General features: G+C 40.3%; 1 protein-coding gene across 2 annotated transcripts in view; it reads right to left on the bottom strand.

Annotated features, from left to right (window-relative positions):
• AHI1 (Abelson helper integration site 1) overlaps positions 1–11,323 on the bottom strand; it is an 87,154-nt gene extending 75,831 nt beyond the window's left edge. For both annotated transcript variants that reach the window (XM_083856278.1, XM_083856279.1), the window contains exons 1-3: positions 10,441–11,323; positions 5,925–5,992; positions 4,960–5,081 (exon numbers count right to left, since the gene is read on the bottom strand). In XM_083856278.1, the coding sequence (XP_083712404.1) occupies positions 4,960–5,081; positions 5,925–5,940 (138 nt within the window). In that variant the 5' untranslated portion in view covers positions 5,941–5,992; positions 10,441–11,323. The remainder of the gene's footprint in view (positions 1–4,959; positions 5,082–5,924; positions 5,993–10,440) is intronic.
• Positions 11,324–20,874: the final 9,551 nt, after the last annotated feature.

Here is a 20,874-nt window from a genome sequence, read left to right as displayed (position 1 = left end):
AAAAGTTTGGAGAAAATACACATATCTGCCTAGAAAGTTTTATTTGCCAAAACTTCCTTCCTCAATAAACACAGACACTGCTCCCTTCCAGTCAGGATACGTCTCCCAGTTACAGAATCATGTTTGTCTCAAACATTTGTAAAAAAGGATAATAGGTAAGAAAAATTTGTCCTTTTATTTTTATCTTATACTTGCTTAAAGAAACCACTAACATCATATTTATTTGTAAGTCAATGATTCAAGACGATGTGGAAAATTTCATATAAATACCTTGAAATACAGAACAGAGTAAGGAAAATAAAAGAATAAAGAGTAGGCTTTGTATAAACTAAGAAAAACCCCAAAACAGAATATTTTTTCTAATAGATTGTTCACTTCCTTATTTTTAGTTCTGTGAATAACTTTAACTGTAGAGTATGAGAAATGAAGATTAAAACACACTGACAATTAAAACCCAACAGCAGTCAATAACTAAGGTCATGCTGACTTTTGTCCTTAATAAAACACTAATCCACTAAGTCCAAGTAGTAGAATTATTTGAGAAATCCTAAACAAAAAGCCCTCATCTATGACCTGGTTTCTAAAACAGGTTTCTTCTTTAGAAACAAGAGTTTCTAAAATAACTCTGATATTCAAGAATTATCTCCTTAAAGAAATCTACCTGATGCAAAAACTGGCTTGAAATACTTACTAGAACTTGTTATTTATTATTGCCTATAAACAAAAAAATCATAGATTCATAGAATCACTCAGGTTGGAAAAGACCTCTAAAATCATCAAGTCCAACCATTAATCCAGCACCACTAAACTATATCCCCAAGTGCCACATCCACGTGCCTTTTGAACGGTTCTAGGGATTCTAACTCCACCATTCCCATGGGCAGCTAATGTCTGACTATCCTTTCAATGGAAAAGTTTTTCCTAGTATCTAAACCTCCTCTGCTACAACTTGAGGCCATTCCTTTTAGTGAAAACAAACCACAGTCTCACACTACAGCAAATTTCAGAAACATTAATAGATATTTCAGTCAGAACAAAGTTGTTCCAGCAGTTCAGACATAAATTCCCACAGATAAACAGCCTGTATGATCTCAATTCAGGCCACCTTTCCCACATGTTGTAATTACATGACATAATTAAACAGAGGAGAAAGATGCAAAGAAGTTACAAAACAATGACGTAAAAGCCAAGAGGTACATAAAAGCCTTCAGATTAGGATTCTGGCAGAGGTGGAAATACTGATATAGATTCTCTGAAAGACAGTACTGAGAGATACCAACTAAGAGCAATCACCAAAATATCAACACTGAACTGAATCAGAGAAAGGAGTTAGGCTAAAAAAGCAGCTTAGTAAGACAGGCCTGTCTCTGGAGTAAATCCAGAGGGTTGCTGACCTGAAACTGACTTTCTCAGCTTAAAATATGGAACAAATAAGAAGGCTTTGTTTCAAAACAGCTCTGTGGCCACATCACACCAGGGCAGAGGAAGCACTCCCCTCTGCTTACACAAGAGCCTTGCTTACACTTCTGGCTTGAGAGAAGCAGGGGACAGGTGCCAGCCAAGGTGCACACGTGGGCTGACACTCAAGGCTCACACCACAATTACAGGTCACATCACTGCCACTCGTGCCCCAGAGCTGATAGCAGGAACAACACCTAAGAATCTTACACCTTTTCAAAAAGGGCTTCCCAAATATGCATGAGTGGAAGCTGGCAACTTACAGAGTGACTTTGCCACGGGTATTTGGAAACTTGTGTAACCTGATTTGCAGAGATTTACCTGAATTTCCGCCCCTAATAATACAGGCACACCTTGAAAAATTAGGGTTGGACAGTGCCAGCCCACTGAAGCGCTGGCATGTACTGGTTATAAAAGACCATTAGCCTCCAGCTGAATTGTTAATGAATGTACTTGTGATAATGACTTGTTCGGGTGGGATGTTTAAAAAAATCTTAATGTACTAGGAAACCAATTTTACTGCCATTGCTTGTCTAAGGCTATAAAATATAGACGCGCAAAGCTGAAAGAACTTTAATTTACAGATAAGATGATGGGTTTGGAATCCAAATTCTAACAGAAAACACTGCAAAAATGTGTGGATCAATTATACAGTCAACTATTACCAGTTCTCCTATTTTATGCACAAGAAACAAAAGGGTAAAATCCAGTGGCAATCTCAACAATTGCCTTTCAGCCTACAAACCAGATAAATCAGTCCAAGTTAGCAATGCTGGTCCACCCCAATATTGTAATCTGATCAGACTACAGTCTAAGAAATTTTTGCCTCCATAGAGAGATCTAACCTTTTCATCTGATAGAAAAATTTTAAACACCCTCTTTTCAACCACAGAATTTAGACTGAACCAAATAAATTCAATCATTTTCATGATGACTTAAGACAGATTAATGTACCTGGACTTTGCCTGATCTGCAGCTTGCCTCATTCTAACAAGTTGTAATAGGAAGCACAATTGGAAAAAAAATAAATATAGTGACTTCCCTAGAAGGGATATTAGCAAATTCACTTTCTGACTGTGTCTCAACTGCTTGTTTTTTCCCACGATGCCTTTAGGCTTCACACCCACTGCCACAGTGGCTATTTACTGAAAAGCAAAGCAGAGCTTTCACTGGCCACAGCTGATGTGTATTTCCATCTCCATTACAAGCTCTTCATTCCTATCAGTTGTGGCTTCAAACTCATCCTGCCCTGCAGACCTTTCCTCTTCCAAGCACACTGCTTCCCTGCTCTCTAGGCAGTAGGCACACAGAGCAGAGCAGAGCAGGCACTCTCCTTATCCTCACTTCTGTAATTTAAAGCCATAGCAACCCCCTGCAGCTCCAGAACTCAGGTTTCAAAGAAACAGTGGACTATAAGGGAAAAAGTCTTATTAATCTTTAAGAAAGGCTAGAGCAGAGACAAAGGAAGGAAACAGACCGGAACATTTCAAGTGGAAATAGGCTCTGAACCATGACCTGTTTCTGATCAAAGCTGGGAGACCATTTATGGCAAGTGCGTGACACGAAGCCAACCATCACTGACAAATTTCACATTATTTCAAGATATGTGAAACTCTGTACAGCTAAATCATATGAACTGAAGAAAATGGGAACAAAACCAGCCAGCCTCCTCCATCTACCTACTCTTCCACTCCCACACACGTTTATTTTTTACAGAGAAATGACTGTTTATTTGCTGAAGCTTTTACAGAAATTTCTACTTGAATGCAACCAGCATGGAAAATACCAACCTGAGCTCCTGAAAATTTGTCCCACTTTAAGGAAATATTCCAAATGATCAGTAATAAGTTTCAATACAAGCTCTCATCAAGTCCTTAATTTTTAAGTGGTTTGATTTGTAATACTTATAGCCTCAACAAAGCCAGAAATTTAAGCTTCCACACTGATCCTAAAAATGCTTCTTAATTTGCTTGCATGCCACTGAGTTTTCATTCAGGTTACTGGGATTTTAAGTGCTTCTACATAACTCCAAAACACTTGTGTTTTACATCAGAGACTTCTGAAATGGAAATCAGTTCTAATACCAAAGCAAGTTTAAAACATTTATGAGTAATATCTAGTTGCATATGAACACACGATTAAGTGTTCAAAAATACTTATATATTACAGAATTAAAAATTCACATTTCATAAAAAAGTAAACTTAACTGAGGACGAATTTATTTTATTTATTAAGTCTTTTATTTACATATATGCCAGTAAATAAGGAAAAAAACCCACCTTCTAACTCTCTGTACTATTTTTTAACATAAGGTTGATTCTTTATATAGACTATTGACTAAATAGCATATACATCAAGGAATATAAATTTTTTAAAAGTCCATACAAAATCCAACTTGTCATATAAAATCCAAATTGTCAATCTAAGACCAAATATTTAGCACTACTAAGTTTAATTTATCTATTCTGAATATAATTAATATATACAACTACATGTAATATTTATGATATGGCATGAAATACCACTCATTTGTCTTAAATGAGTATTAATGAAGGAACATTCATTTCAGAATCTGATATGGACACAATTGTACGAAAAAAGACTGAAAATATAAAACCTATCAGGAGGAAAATAAAAAACCAGAACATTTGTTTTCTAAACAATTTACTTTCTTTTCAAATTCCAAATCTTCTAAGTCAATAATCAAGTTTATATAGAACAAGTTCATACTGAACTTTAATTCTCTCTTCAGGAAAAAGAATACAGTGTGAACCATTACTCAGAGGGATTTCTGAGGCTCCTTTACTGACAGATATGCCACAAACAAAAATGTCATCTAACTATAAAGTCTGGGTGATAGAATCATTCCTAATCTGCAAATCATAAGCTAAGGTCAAAATCTTTAAAAAAAGTTGACATGTGAACACGGAACCACTCAAGACACAAAGCTCAGCACATGCAGAAATTCACCGATTACTGAGATTTAAAAAAAAAGTAGAAAATTGAATTGGTAATTATTATCTCTACTATTATTATACTTTCTCATCAGTTCTCAATTCACAGCTCTATTAGACAGACATACCTGTACTGCACAGATGTAGTGCTCTCAAAATTAAATACTTTCACAGCTGTAATTCTAAAAGCCCTCAAACATCTAATTAACTCCCAGTAAAGTCAGTACTGAATTTGAAACATTTTATGAAAAAAGGGTATGGAAAAACAAGTAGTGGTGGACATTAAACGAGTGCTTGCCTGCAGATGCCACTTTCTTTTCACCAGTATTATATTCTCTATAATTCTGGCATACCTTCAAGTTATAAGGATGCTTTGCTGGTACACAAAAAAGAAAATAAAAGCCCCACCAAAACCAAGGGGTACGTACAGAAACATACTTTACACTTAATTTTTTCTTAAATGCTTACATCTCCTTTCTGCAATACATTTTCCTGATCTTTTTTCAGTTAAGGAAGGCAACCAAAGCCTGCATGTGTTCTAACTCACCACAATACTCTCTTGAGAGTCAAACTTCTTTTTCTTTGATTTCTTTGTGTCTGGTAGGCCAGCATGGCGTCTGAAGATTTCCTCAAAGCGGACTTTGGTTTTTGCCTTTGCCTCACTTTCAACTGCAAAAAGAAATTGAGAGTATGATTTGTTATCTCATTAATCATCATTGCTAAAAAAAGTGCATAATGCTTTAAAATTGCAAAGGATGAGAATTATTTATCAGGGAAAGTTTACCAAGAAATTCACTTTGTATTCAGTTAAGAATTTCCACTGCTAACACAACACATAAAAGGGTAACTCAGAACCTTTGTACAGACACACACACACCCCCAATCTTCCACTTGCTGCTGAAGTCAGCACCATCTACTCTGTCTCCTGAAGAAAGCACATTTTGAAGAGCACGCGCATCAGGATCAGCACAAAACCTGGGCTAGCCAAAGCAGAGGACAGATTACTGCCCTCCCTGTTTATGAGCAGAGATGACACACTCCAGGAGAAGCAGCAGCTCTGGGTTCTTACTGGGTCTGGAAACCAGAGCAGCACCATCCTGAGACAGATCTGTAGGAGCCAGGAGCTGCCACTCTTGCCATTCTATGAATCATACTGCCATCAGCAGCATTTCAACTCTTGAAGCAGTAGGTGTTCTAGTTCGCCTCAGGTAATGCTTAATTTGTAACTAAGAATTGAAAATGCAACCTGGCACACCACTGAAAAAGGCTGTTGAATCCTCAGCTACAGCATATTTACCACTATCAGTGCAACTTTTACAAAAGACCCTGAATTAAAAATAAAAAACTAACACCACTTTGAAAATCAACTATAATCATGAACTCAAAAAGGAGCCAATGGAGCATTAAAGGTTTATATAAGACATATGTAAATAGATAGAAATAACTTCTACCATTTGCACCTATTTCTAACTATAAAATAGGTACTGGAAATCAAACACAAAGGATCCTTACCTGCTCGCATTTTCATTCCTCAGAAGTGGCTCAACACAACAGCTGCTTCTTCATCAGAATTCACCGTTCTATTTAAAGTATTTAACAACTGTTGTTAACATAAATCATCCATAGACTTCAAGTTAATAATTAAATCTGTGCTAATTAGTATTAGGGATGACTATGTTTTATTTAGAAATAAGTATTTCCCTGCTTGTCTAAATTATTAGAAGTTTTCTGCTATCGAATCCCAGCTCTGATACTTATTATTTGAGGGCAAACAAAAACAATGTTACAAGCAATTTAATTAGTTTTATTTCTGGGCAGTAACGAAATAATTCAGGACTGCAGTCCTCCAGTCTTCTAAAAACCCAACAGTTTATTTAAATAATAATGACCCATGAAACCATTTATGTTGAAGCCATTGTAATCAGATTCCTCTCCTGGCACCATCATTGAGGAAGCCAGCTGATAGTTTTAAACACAAGGGTTAGTATCTGCCAGCAAATCTAACCTTATTACAAATCTCTAAATATTTATGTTTATATAAAGCATTTGTATTTTTTATAAAGCAGACAAGCAACAACATGAAACTCATTTCTCTAAAGAAAAAAATTGTAAGGCCCTCCTGGTTGTGGAAAAAAGCCCACAAATGCAATCCAAACAAAGCTTGAAGGCAAATAAAAATATTACACAGGTTTATCTTTTCATCAAGAAAATTCCAACTGTTCTACACAAAACTTTAATACAAAGAGCTGTTTTGTAAACAGTGGAACTAATGAAGTGTAGGTTCCTACCAAGGTGTGACGTTCCCCTTAGCCTTCCATGCAAGCAACTCTGGAGGTACCCATGTCCCCCACAGCCCACCAGGTAACAGCTCCAAGTTCTCCCTGGGTAACTCCTCCTGTTGGACACCAGTAACTCACATTCACTGCACACCCAGACTACACTGATCCTAACAAACTAAGGCATAGCATTAAACACTGCCAGGATGTCTGGTTGCATTATTCTCACACCATTTTGGTCCAAGCCACCTAACACTCACCCAAACTATGCCTGGATAGTTTAGGAGTTATTATGGGTTACTATAAATAGGCAGTTTGCATGCAGCTACTCTGATTTGAGGCCGAGGGAGTTAATTAGCAGTGAAGTGAGCCAAACACAGCACTTGGCCTCACAGCACTACAAATGTCTCCTGGCCACACACATTTCACCAGCACAGGGAAGAGCTGAGGCTATACTTGGGTCCCCAAGCATCTGCACCACCCTACTCTCCCATCTCTCTCATCTCTTGCACAGCCCTGGTACTTTCAGGTCATTTCACACTCTTTACTTACAGTGCTTTGGTCTGCTGGCTATCCAAACTAAACCAAATTAAGGAAAAAAAGGCAAAGTGTTCAGGTTGCTTTGGGATTACACAGGAGCTGATTAGTCAGATGCCAAGAGTAATTTGTTTATTTCATGCCTTTAGCATTTATACTAAGTATCCAGAAACCTCAGGATGTCTCAAAAGAGCAAAGTGGCCAAATGGGCTTCAGCAGCAGCAAGAAAATGCTCAGCTTTGCAATATGCTTGAAATGACACTGATAAGACTGCAATATTTTCACTACCTAAAACATGTTCTGACTCCAACAGCAAAGCCGTACTGTCACAACTAAACCAACTGTTAAAAATAACACTTCTTACAATAAATTAAAAGAGAAAACACCATTAAAAAATAAAACTGCTTTCGCAATTTATACTTGGTTAAAACAAATGGCCATTTTAAAAGTACTACAGCTACTAAGTGCTGCTTTCCAAGTAGTCAATTCACAACTGGGTAGAAAATACACAATTTAGAAGAGTAGAAAACTAAATAAATTCAAAAATACAGAGGATTCTATCACTTTAATCATTAACTGAGGACCACATGAACACAGAAAAGTATCTTATAATTAGCTGAATGATTTCAAGAAGCCCTCAGAAAATAATTAGAAACAAGAAATAAAATACTGAACGGCTCTTAAATTTAAAGCAAAAAATATCAGAGACAATATAATACACAAAACCAATAAGAAATAAGTATATACCTATTCTAAGTATGGAAATAAGTTTCTGGTCAAAGGTTAAATAAATTAGTCCACCCAAAAACCCAACTGACCTATAGGCTGGTTAAAATATTAATTCTGCAGATAGTTTTTGATTATAATCAAACAAACATCTTACCAAAGGCTGGGCTCACCTTGCATCTACAAGAATTCTCTGTGAAATGAAGAATTAGCAAAATTCACCAATGAGTGCATCACTGTTTGTTTATTTATTCAGTCTCTACCCTGTTGTGGCAATAAAACTAAGAGATAAAGTCCTCTAATGACAGTGCTATTGTTTAAAAGGCACTTCCAATTTAGATCTTCATGGTCTTTGACATGGTGCATTAAAGCAACTATCAGGCTTGTGTAAATATAGATCATTAATCAACAAGGATAAGAACAGGCTGTTGACTTAGCGTAATCTCACCTTAGAATAGGAGAGAATTAATCCTATATCAAAGTTCAGCAACCACCATGCCCCAGTCTGAGTAAGCTCAGTTATTATTTTGTAAGAAGCATTCCTGCCTGATCAGATTGGATCTCTTCCCAGCTAGTAAACATAAGACAATCCAAGTTTGACAAAAACACCTATCTGGAACAGTGACACAGTCCAGCCACCAGGAATAAACAGCAAAACAAATTCATAAAGCCCAAACTCCCAATTACTGTACTTTCCTGAAAATAACCTTGTTTGCTCTTCTCCAATCTACTCTATCTGCATTAATAAAAGTGATTCTACATTAAACTCTTGCTCTTTTCACAGTATTTTACAATACTTAATGAGTTGCTGATTTCTCCATCTGCAATACAGGGATTCTCTGTGTGGCTGAACGTGCCACAAAGGTCACCAGACACAGAACCTGCTTTTGCTGACCACTAATAACAGATCAATCAAACCCACACTGCAATGAGCAGAACATACACAATTTGCACTACCCAATGGGAAGTGAAAAATTTCCTACCTAATTACAGCTATTTAGGAAACTGAGCTGACAAAATGATTGCACACTTAGGATTTTCCTGAACTAAATTCCTCATTTTTATTTTGTCACCATAAGTGAGCATAAACTTCAGTGACTGAAAATAAGCAGAACATCAGGCCTTGTTTATTTCTCATCTTCTAGACCATGGAGGGAAATCTTGGGGTTTAGTACTAGGTTTCTAATTGAGCTACATGCAGGGATCATTACTCTGAGATGTGAAAGAGCTTCAGCTCAGAATTACACAGCAAAATTGCACCAAGATGAATCTGTTCCTCTTCACTATTGAGAAATCTGACATCAAAAACCAAGCTAGTTTTATTAATGAAAATTCAGTATTTTAGTCCAGAAAACTGACAGATCAGGTAAGCACCTGTGTACCTGCATGTCAAATAAAAACTAATACAAGTGCAGTGGTTTTCTACCAGTTTAGATGTGCCTGTAAAAACCTTATGCTCACACTAATAAAAAAAAATATGTTTTCTAGCAGTAACATACCAGAAAGCTTTTGATTCATAGGAACTGTCAGGTTGAGGTTTCGGCCCGAGAAATTTGGCACCTTTAGTCAAGAGAAAGTTGCAAACTGATTCTGATGTTAAAATTAGGGGCTTTGGTTCTATGTAAGGAAATATAGAAGAGTTTTATTGTTTATTAAGTTTCTGCTTTATGACAATGCGTTCTCAGCAAGAGACCACCCTAAGTATTTCAATTTCCAGTGTAGCGTTCTGCTTTGCCTGGAAGAACAGTGCTGGATTTAAAAGCTCTCAAGGGCCATTCAGAGCACACAGCACGGCCGGATAACCGAGGGAATTACTCAGCGGGGATGGGATGCGCAGGCAGATGCTCATTCCGCACGCGAGGGCGGCACCCCCGCTCTGGAGCCCGAGGGGCGGGGCACGGAGCGGCCCTGCCGGCCCCTACAGCTGCCCCGGCCCGTCACCGCGGGGAACGATAAAGCCCCGCTGACCGGCGGAGGGGCGACCCGACACCGCCCCGGGGCTCGGGGCTTCCCGGGCACCGCCCAGTGCCGGCACCGGGCAGCGACAGCCAGAGCCACAGTCACAGCCACAGCCACGGGCACAGCCACAGCGCGGGCCGTCCCGGGCCGCCCGTTCCGCCCGCCGGGGGGAGCCGAGATACCGCGGGGCCCTCGGGCCGGGTGCGCCGCCCGCTGCCGCTGCCGAACCCTGCTCCCGCCCGCGCTCCCCCGCCCGCCCTGGCTGCCGCCAAGCCCGACCGCGCCCCCGCTCCCGCTCCCGCTCCCCGGCCCCGCTCCCGCTCCCGCCCGCGCGCGCCAACGCCGGCGGCCCCCGAGCGGCTGCGGCCGTGCCCGGCCCCGGGCTGAGCCCCCCGCCCCGGGGCGGGAACAGCGGCGGGGAGGCGTTACCCGGCCCTACCCGCCCCCGGCGCTCCGGGACGAGCGGCGGCAAAGGCCCGGCGGGGCCCGGCCCGGACACGGCCCCGCTCCCCGCCCAGGGCACCACTCACGTCGGGCCCGTCGCTCCCGCGGCCGCCGCGACGCGGCCCGGCCCCCCCTGCCCTCCGCCAGTGGGCCCGGCCGGGCCCCGCTCCCCCCCCACGGCCGCGCGGGTGGTGCCGCCCAAAACAATCCCGGCTCCCAAGGAAACGGCGCGCGCCGCGCAGGCGCACAGGGGACCGAGAGGGAAAGATTAGCTAGCTAGATTAGCTAGCTAGCTAGCTAGCTAGATAGATAGATAGATAGATAGATAGATGAGAACAAGCGTCAGAAACGGGAGCACTCACACGGGTAATTTATGGTCCTTAAAAAAAAAAAAAAAAAAAAGGTGTAGAAAGTACCGTAGAGCTATTGGCTATTATAGAATTATTAGCTCTCGGAGTTCAGACTGACAGCAGCTGCTCGAGGAAGAATACAGTCCCTGGGCAATGGGCTCTGTTGGGCTCAGCAGGGCAAGTGACAAGTGTTTGGATTGCACACAAACTTTCTGTAAACAGCACAAATGGATGTCCTCGAGCTGTGCAGATACTGGAGAAACTTTTATTTGTTGCCTGATTTAGTAGTTGATTTGAGCAGGGTTTTGGAGGATTTTTTTTTCCTCATAGGGATAATTATCTAATAAACTGAAGCATATTTGTCACTGGAAAACTATTAATATATTAATATATTAATTACTTCTGTGTAAAAAAATTACTAAAACTGTAGACGTTGAAGCTCTCATGCACTAGAAGGTTTGAGAAATCAGTGCAAGGTTTTCAATTAACGTAGTTTGGTTTTTTTCCAGAAGGGAAGTTGGGTAAAATTAGCCTTCAGTTGACAGCAATTTGCACAAACTAGAGGTGAGCAAATGTTTGTGGTCCTGAGTTTGTGACATAGTTCCCAAGCATTGCACCCCTCAAGTTCTGTCACTGAATTACACTGGTTTCCCAAAGGATGCACCTTCTGGAATCTGCCTTCCCTATTCCTCATGTGTTACTAGTGGCAGACACTGCTGTCTCTTTTTGTACTTAGCTGTCCTCTACTTTCTCAAATGCTTGCATGCACTCAGCTGACAGGTGGAGGTATTCCTTTTTTCACAAGGCAGTTGTCCTTGGGTTGCCTTGGCAAAACACAAACTAAATCCCACTCCTCAACATTCTTGTGCTTCTCTTTATCCTCAGTGTATCTCCATTCTTTTACCTCTCTGCCCTTCATAGTGCCCCAAACTCCATGAAATAATGGCCTTGAAAAACCTGGTCTCACTTTCAGGTTGGCCTTGCCTTGAACAAGGGATTGGACCAGAAATCCAGATGTTCCTTCCTAACCACCTTCCTGGCAGCTCAGGGGCTCAGTTATGGCAAAGTCAAACTGGTAATTTTAAATCATTTACATAGGAGGCTGATTTGATACTGTCTAATTTGACCAGCAGTAATGGGCCATGAAGCCTTCTAAATAAGTCTGGCATAAGACATTGACAGGTTTTCTATCACTGCCAAAAGCTTGTGTCCAGTTTCCCAGAACACTTGTTTCAAAAGGATGTCTTTGAGATTTCTGTGACCATCACACCTTTGACAAACACAAGATGGAGACAAACACAAACACATTTGTGCCATCTGAGCTCTAGAAGCAAGTAGTGGTCAGGCCCATTTTCCATGTCAGGGGAATAAATCTGATCTCTTTAGGTGACTTGTTTAATTGGGTTTTTGGGGGGTAGAGACAGATGACAACGTACTAGAATGTCTATTTCTTTTGCAACATGAGGAAAAGAAGGTAAACACCTTTTATTTCACTTCCAGAAATCGAGGTTTCAGAAGCCACAGGTTCAAATTTTGTGTACAGACAAAGAGGTCATGATCTCTCTGAGCAACATCTCCTGAGGTATGGCTAAATCTCTACAGATGTTTTCCTGTCCTCAGAACAAGAATGCAAAGTCTTTTTGAAAGCAGGTTATCATTTGGAAAAACCCTTGTGTTCTCAGAAAACTTCAGGGACTTTGCCACAGGATGGCAGTGTAACAGCACATGTCATTAAGTCTCATTTTTGTGATGTGTTCTGGAAGCTTTGCATATTGGAGCTAGAATTTGTCTGTAACTAAGTACAGCATTGTTGCTTTTTAACTTTGCAGAATAGAGTTGTTTCCCTTGTAGGGTTAGTCAGTCTTTGTATATGTTTTAATTAAATTATTTTCCTTTTGTGCTATTTATAAGCTATACAAGAAGCTTGAATAAAGAGTAACAGATCTCCTGAATATCCCTATTGTATCCTGTGGTTAATAGTATTTTATTTGTGGACTAATTCCCACAATCTTTTTTTCAGAAAAATATTTATCTTTAAAACGTACTTGTTTTGTTTCAGAAAGTTTGATGTGGTTCATCAGATATCTTTTCTTTCTCCTAAAGGATTGTTCTTTTAATCAAGTCAGTTTGGAGACTTTAGTGTGTAGTCCTTTGACGTGCTCATACAACTCTTTTGTTATAACCAACTCCCACAAGCACACTTGGCCTTGCTGAGCTGTAGGCAAGGGATGCCCTTCCCACCCCATTTGCCAGACTCGCCTTTTTAACATTCCAACTGTAAAACAAAGCCAAGGATTCTTCTCTGTATGTGCATCCAAAAAATACAAAAAATAAAAAGAAGAAAACCCATTCCTGTCTCTGGGTTTCACAATAAAGCTTCCAGAGGTTGCTGTACTTTCTTCTCTTTCTCATGTCATTTAGCAACAAAACTGATGTTATGAGAATAAGTACAAGAGTAGTCACTCTAATACTAGTGAAAATCATCAGCATTATTAAGAAACGCTTTTCTCTAGCATAGACAGCAATTATTGGCTTTCCTCTCACCTTGTCCCTTGCTGCTCTTACTTTGCAATTTTTCCTTTTTCTTTTTGTTCAGCTTGCCACATGGTGGCAGCTTCTTCCTAAACTTCAGGTGATCACAGCCAAAACAAATGGGACAGGCTTGATTTCTTCTGAAGTCTATTAGGATGGGGAAACCAACACACTATTTTTGCATTTAAGCAGTGGGAAAGAGTGTCGTGCTATGTCATGCACCTTGGTCACAAAATCAGCATGGGAGGGGGAGCAGAGACCGAATTCCACGTCTAAATAAACTATAGTTGGGGAAAATTCAACCTTGGTTTCACAAATACTTGCTTGTCCGGAAAACACCTTATGTTTGAAAGAGTTCAAATCCATGTAAATCTAGGTAAGTCTCCCGCAGGGAAATGGAGAATGGAGCACCCACAGGTTAGTCAAGCCTCCCAGAGCCGTGGAATTGGGCCTGGATGCCACTCAGAGCAATGGAAAAGGATTGGCGCTGGAAGTGTCAGGAAAGTCTGGGTTAGTCCTTCAAGCAGTACTGCAGTGACCAAAGGAAATTGAGTGGGGCATGTTCCAACAACAACAACAAAAAAAATCAACAGAAATACACCTGACCCCTAGACTCCCAGTCAGTAACCAAAACTAATTCCAGAATTCTTAGCTGTTTTTCCAGTTTTCTGTATATAATTTAAAAACACTTCCAAACAGAATATATATTGACCTACATATGAAAGAAATGTACACCTGCCCAATAGAAATGGACCTCTAAATCCGAACAAGGATGTTTATATTTTTTAAGTCTTCCTGTTGAACACCTCATATAAAGTATATTATAAATCTATATCTAGTATTTAGGTGTTTTATTATTGCTATAAAGAACCCTACAGAGATCAGGCTCTGCAAAAACTCATTTTGGGATTTTTAAAAAAGCTACTGCTAAAAATATATAAAATGTTTGCCGGCTCTCAGTTTACTCCTTGATAATCTTCATCAATGATTTATGGCTTCCATTCTGACCCATTCATCAATTTCTTTTGTTTGAAAGCACCTTTTTCTTGGATTCCTTCCAAGTCCTGACTATTGTTCCAGCCTCCAAGCTCCTGCTCTCCCATTCAGTCTGCCCTTAGGATCCCCACCACGGCCATAAGAGCAGGCTACCTTTTCAGAGCATGTGGCTCTTAGTGTGGAGCTTCTCACACCACCACAGACTCCTGTACTCTCACACAGGGATGCTGGAAATGGTGGTGGCTCCCCTCCACTTTTTCCTGTGTGATCATCTGAACGGGCTGTTACAGGGGACTGTCCTTCAGCCTACAGCCACTTCTGCAGACTGCTGTTACCATTTCCCTCACTAGTCAACCAGTGGGACAAGGAAAAACCTGAAATGTGAATGCAAAACGAGCTGCCCTTGCTCAGGCAAAGTACTCAGTGTGTCTCTCCCTAGTTCTCCTGTTGTACTGCAGCCCCAAATGCTTTTCTTGAGCTTCATGCTTGGTAAATTTGGATGTTTTCAGAACCTGTTGAGCACAACATTTCCCAGAGCATACAAAAGGCTTGCTGCCATCTGGCACTTGCTTTCTATCCCCCGTGTACTGTTGGCTTTGAAAGTTCTGCCAGTAGTGTTGCTCTTTAAAAAATATTGGCATCAATTCTCTGTAATAACTGGCCAGACCCAAAAATCGTTCCTGTTGCTTTTGGTTCCTGTGAGACATTCTGCAGGTCCTGTGGGCACTGTCTAATGGAAATTTCTGCTATTTGATACTGTCTTTTGCCAGCAGATGCTGAACTGTGCCTGCTGGGGATGTGCCCCCCTAGGTGATGCTGTTGCCTGCAGAGGCCTGGCACAGTCTGCCTGTAAGGCACAGATCACAGCAGGACAGACGTGCAGCAAACTCCCCATGGAACCCAGCAACCCCCTGTGTTTGTCACTGAAAAGCTGCTGCTGTTTCATGTAAGGCAAAGGCTGTTGTTCTTGATTTAAAAGTTTTTAAAAGGCTATTCTTCTCAGACACTTTACCTCTTAGTGCTCCTTGGTTAATTTTGGGGTGACTGTCAGAAAAACAATTTTCATGTTATTAAGCATCACATTTGGAAATCAGGTTTCTTGCCCATAAATCTGTGTGACTCGTTAACAGCCCATCCTCTTGATATAGGATGTTCTCAGGAGCTAAAACTGTCAGGCCTTCACTTTGCAATATTCTCTGAGTCTTCTTTGGCTTGATTCCACAGCTGAGTTTTTTTTTTATGTGTAATTTTGTGACTTAGGAGATTGTTTTGCTTCTGTGAGAATACAGTCTCACAAATATCTTGCATTATTTTCTCCAGCTGAGAAAATGGTTGCAGTTTTATCTGTTCTCTAGCAGCATGGGAATTCTTGATTTACTATAAGTCGTCTGTCCTAATTCAGGCACCTATTCAGGTGATACTTCTGGCAAGATTTTCTGCATTTTCCGTCTTCGATATGCCTAAATAATAATTCTTTTCTCATATTTACATTTGAATACTAGGACTGTGTCATTACTACTAGGACTGTGTCAATATATTGTCATAGAATGTAGGACCTTGGACACTGATTCTGATGATAACACCAACACTTTGTCATCCGATGGGACTCTGCATCCTTAGAACACAAGTACCATCCTCCTCATTTCACCTGCTTTGGTGATCTGTATGTCCTTATTCTCTCACATTTTCAAATGTAGTACCACTGGATTTTTTTGTTTTCCTATATCTTAATCCTGTAGAAAACTGCCATGCTCCAAAGCTTTCTGAGTGCTAGAAAAGCTTTTTTTTTTTTTTTTTTTTCAAGAAGATATCTTAGACAAGATGTCAGAACACTAATGGGTAGTTTGTAACTAGGGAAGGTGCTGCAGAGTTTGAAAAACAAATTGGGAAAACATAATTAAGATAATTCCAGTTGCTGACAGCATTGTCTGTTTAATTTTTACTCCATTTCATCCACCTTCCATCCCACTGTTTGTGATGACTCATATTTCTGTACTTTCTATGCCAAAAACAGAACACAGTATGCTACAGTCTTTGCACACACAGCACATGTAAATGGTGGCATAGCTTTCAGAAATTTACTTTGAATTAAAATATAATAGGAGCAAATAATAAAGCTGATCAGCAAATTTTGCAAGATTTCTAATGCAAAATTTCCTGCTCTCGACTTAGGAATTTACATGCGGGCCAGGAAAAAAAGAACCAAGCAATTTTTTGAATGTTGTCTTCAGCAAATGCAAGCTGTGGAATATAATGACAAGATCTTTTTTGCATAGGGACATAAAAACGATTAAAGAATAGAGGAGTTTTATACAACATCAATCAAACCAGGACTGTCATAAACACTTTTATTAACTGTTTGTAAACAAAGATGTTATAGCAGGTTATATTCACACACATAAACACACTCACACATATGCATGCCCACACACACTCATGCAATTTGTCAAAATATTAAACTAAACCTGAAGGTAATATTCTCGCCTTGCTGACATATTGCTGTAAATCTCTCTGACTCAAGTGTCTTGAACTGATCCCCTTCCAAACAGCCCTGAATGGAATATTAACAACATTTTCTGCCTTACTCTTTTTAAGACTTACTTTCAGTAAGATTAAACTGGTTAGAACATCCCTCCTTTACGCAAGCTAACCAGCCAAGAATTAGCATGAAAATAAACCTACATGGAAGTGACAAGCAGAAAATGCACTTGGAAATTTCAATATACACTTTGTGTGAAAAATGGAGGTGGCTTGTCCCTCTTTTCTGAACCTGTCATAGAAGGAACTCTAAACATTCATCTTATTTCAATGACATCTCCATACAGTTGATTTCGTCACTGGCTGGAACCATCAGCTGGGAAAACACTGCAGCACTGATCATTGTGTAAAACTGCCTGAGATAAAGACCAGAACAGCACCTTACAAATAGCAGGCAAGGGTCTTTGGAAGCACTTGGACAACTTTTGAGTAAAACGCAAAATTCCTCCACACAGTCTCTCCTCTGCTTTTCTAACCAGAAGTGAAATACTCATTATGCCTCTTTTCTTTCTTTTCTCTTCCACATTCTGCTGCCAAATTTTCCTTACCCTCATGCAAGGACTCCCCGGTAACTCTAAACATTTTGAACAGGGTGGTCAAAGGGTTAAGTTGCACCAGGAGGTATCAGAGGAAGGACTGACAAGAATTCAACAACCCTCCCTCTGCAGGGGCTCCAGAACAGAGCTCAGAGGTGAGTCCTGTGACTTGGAACAGCAGAGACAGGAGCTGCTCGCCTGCTAAACACAAAGAAGTGCAGCAATGACCTGGCATGAACCAGTCCTGGAGGAGCCTGAATACAAAAAGATTCTCACTTCCTTACAGACTCTTCCAAGAAGAACAGAACTAAAAAGAAAATCAGACATAGGGATTGCACTTCAGGCCCTATTACGTGTTGCTTCTCTGTTTGTGTTTTGCAGCCCCTCATGTAAAGAGTGGGCAGCACTCTTTAGGCAGGGTGGTGACAGCAGTGAGAAAAACAAAATCAAGGAAGGATAAGTTTGGGTGCAGGACATGTGCTCCCCCTGACACCAACGTGGAGCAGGCTACAGCAGATCACTACAGCAGTTTTGCTGAACCATTTCCCAAAGCAGTGCTAGTGCTGGCTGTTACATGCTGGGACACTCATGCACGACTCAAGGCTGCACAATCCACAATTGTGGATCTGCTGTCCACAATTCTTTAGCTTCGCTGTGGTTTCTCTGATGTTCTCTGTCTAGGAAATGAAGAATGGTTTTACCCTCTTGTCTAGCACCAACATGATGTAATTGTCCCCCATGTGCAAAGACCTGTAACACACTGTGTGCTAAGTGCTGGCTGTCAGAATCTCTATGGCTTTAATGCTCTCCACACCTCTCTTAAAGGCAATTGCACAGCCCCTGCATTTCCAGATACTTTTTCAACAATGCAGAAGCCTCACTAATTAATTCTTTAGATGTTTCTGTTATAAAGTGACACTCAGTTTGCTCAGTTCTGCCTTCTCATTTGTCTGACTGTATTCTGCTGATTTCTTAAATTTGGCAGGAGCCAGAACAAATGAACATTTTAGAGACAGAAGCTTTCATTACTGAAAAATCATCCTCTCTCTATCTCCTTATTGTCATTTTCTTTACCTTGCATCCATTAGCATCTGTGGCCAGAAATCACAGAGATGAGGTTATCTACATGATCTTCTGCCCTCTGGGTTCTTTCATGTGCAGAGCAAGGACAGAATTTATTTTTAACTTGGCTACCCTTTCTCCTCCTGAACTCCTCCCTACCTTGCATTCAGCAGCATCTGCTGTTAGAAGCCATCCACATTATCCGTCTGGGGCTGCTGCCCAAAGTTCCCTCTGGCTCTGTGGATCAGGATTATATACGTCTTACTTTGTTAGTTGTTCTGGTAGGGTTTGCCAAGAAAGTAAAAATACCTTCCTTTTTTCCCAGCTGCTCATGGTTCTATGTCATGGCATTACTTTTTGGAGCAATTACATGAATTCCTTTACTTCATGCTCATTCCAGTCTTGCAGATGTGCAATGACTTAGAGATGCCTTTTGAAATTTTCCCTTCCTTTGAAGATATTTAAAGATAACTAAACCTTTTCTTTGGTTCTTTCCTCTTAGCAAGTAAGGGATATCTCAGTGTCTGTTTTCTGACGTTTTCTGGTTCTGAAATTTAGAGAATTTATGTTTAAGTGAATTTATTCAAAAAATTGTGCTCTGTGTTCTGACATTGTTTGCAATTTCTTTTGTGGGGATATTTTGCTGGACTTACAGTATACCCAATTTCAAGGGTCAATTTCTATTTAAAAAGCCTCCTACTGTTGTTTATATTTTAACCACTGTGCTAACTAATGTACCCTGACTCTGAAATAAGATCTGATAAACTTCCACCTATGGGTGGGCCTCACAGTGATCAAATAAATGAGAACAAACACCACAAGACCAGATCTGGGGAGAGATTTAGATACTGTGTGCATCTGCGAGGGAAAAGAGGAAAGAAGGAAAGGCACAAAATGATAAATCAACAGTTTACAAGAGATCCTCTCCAACATAATGCCTTGACAGGTCACATCCTTGTCACAAGATAACAGAGAGGAGTACCAGTGTGGCAGATAAAAGACACCACTGTTTTGTCATTTTCTTGTGGAAAACTTACAGAATGACTGTTTTTGTACCAGGAACAGTTGCTGACAATATTCTCAAGTCCAGTTTTCCAGAGTCAGATCTATTTAGCCATAGATTAATAAGATTTCTTCAAATCTGTATTGCCATCTTTGAATGAAATGGCAATTTGAGTGTTCTTTGCTTTCTTCAAAACATTCACACCAATGTAAGTGCATTTTAATCAGATTTGAGACAATGAGATTGAGAGAAGAAGCAGAGCCAAGCCTAAATGTGGCAACAACTATAGACTATAAGGAAGGAGTATAGATTGTGAAGGACTATATCTAGATCTTTAACATGAGGAATGCTTGCAAAAGAGTTTGCTTACCTGATGCATGCAAATTTTCCCAAACTATCCTGGACACATGTTAACAAACCTTTGGATACCACAATGAGCTTCTTTGGTTTTGAAAACCAGTAGGAAAAGCTAATTTGATTAAAATCTCTAACACACAGTGTTTATTGATGTGTTCTACACACTCAGTTAAGACTCATAGCCTTTCAAGTCTCTCCATGCAGCAGAAAGAGCTGCACTCACACTTGCTTATGCAGCTTTGTTTCTTTTACTTTTACCACCAGATGTGCACCTAACACACTAACCCGATGACTACCTCAGTGGAAACGGGGGATATAGAAAAATGGGGAAGGTGCCAAAGATGTTGGAGAGGGCAATTTTGCTTTGGAGTAAGGAAAAGACCCACTATCTGAAAGTGTCTGATGGGAAGGAGGCACAGGCATTGGTGAGCAGATGCTGTTTGTAGCCAGGGAGTATCCTGTTTGTATAGAGCAGGGGAGATGGAAACCAGGATTTGGAGCTAGAATTGCAAATGAGGTTGAGATTGTTAAAAACATGGAGCTAAACCAGACTTGAATAGCTTTCAAAAGCTTGCTTGCTGGTAAAGCCTATCTGGTGTTCTGCTCCTTTGTTTTACCCTTCTTTCTCAATGAGCAATTGTTCCTAAAACCTGATAAGCCTGATCCCACATATAATTGCATTATGTCCGACCCATTCTCCCTCTCATCCTTCAAAGGCATCCCTGAACTAAGTCTGGCTCCAACCGGCTCCTCTCCTTGCCCCATCTGATTTGTTTCCCTGGACTAACATCAGTGGTATCCCAAGCCTCTACAGATATCTCATGTTTTGCTGTCATTCACAAGTTGCATTAAAACAGATTCAAGCACAGAAAGCAACCAAATAGCTTGGTGTGATACTACCCTACAGGAGAAAAATAGCATAGGACCACAAGCAGGATCAGCTTTAGATTTTTCACATAATCAATCAAATATGAGCTAATTTTGTTCTCATGCTAGAATGCCTCTCTCACATATTTATTCCTAGCTTTATTCTAAGCCCTCAGTGTAGTTTCTACTTAAAGCAGGCAGGATGTCATAGAAGTGGACAGTGTCATTAGTTTTCAGAAGCAACTCATTATTCTGTAAACGTTTTGCTTTCAATTGCAG

This window comes from Zosterops lateralis (genome assembly GCF_965231275.1).
Source record: "Zosterops lateralis genome assembly, chromosome: 3".
NCBI classification, from domain to species: Eukaryota; Metazoa; Chordata; class Aves; order Passeriformes; family Zosteropidae; genus Zosterops; species Zosterops lateralis.
Note: the sequence above shows the minus strand (reverse complement) of the source record. Positions and strands in the feature narration are given on the sequence as shown.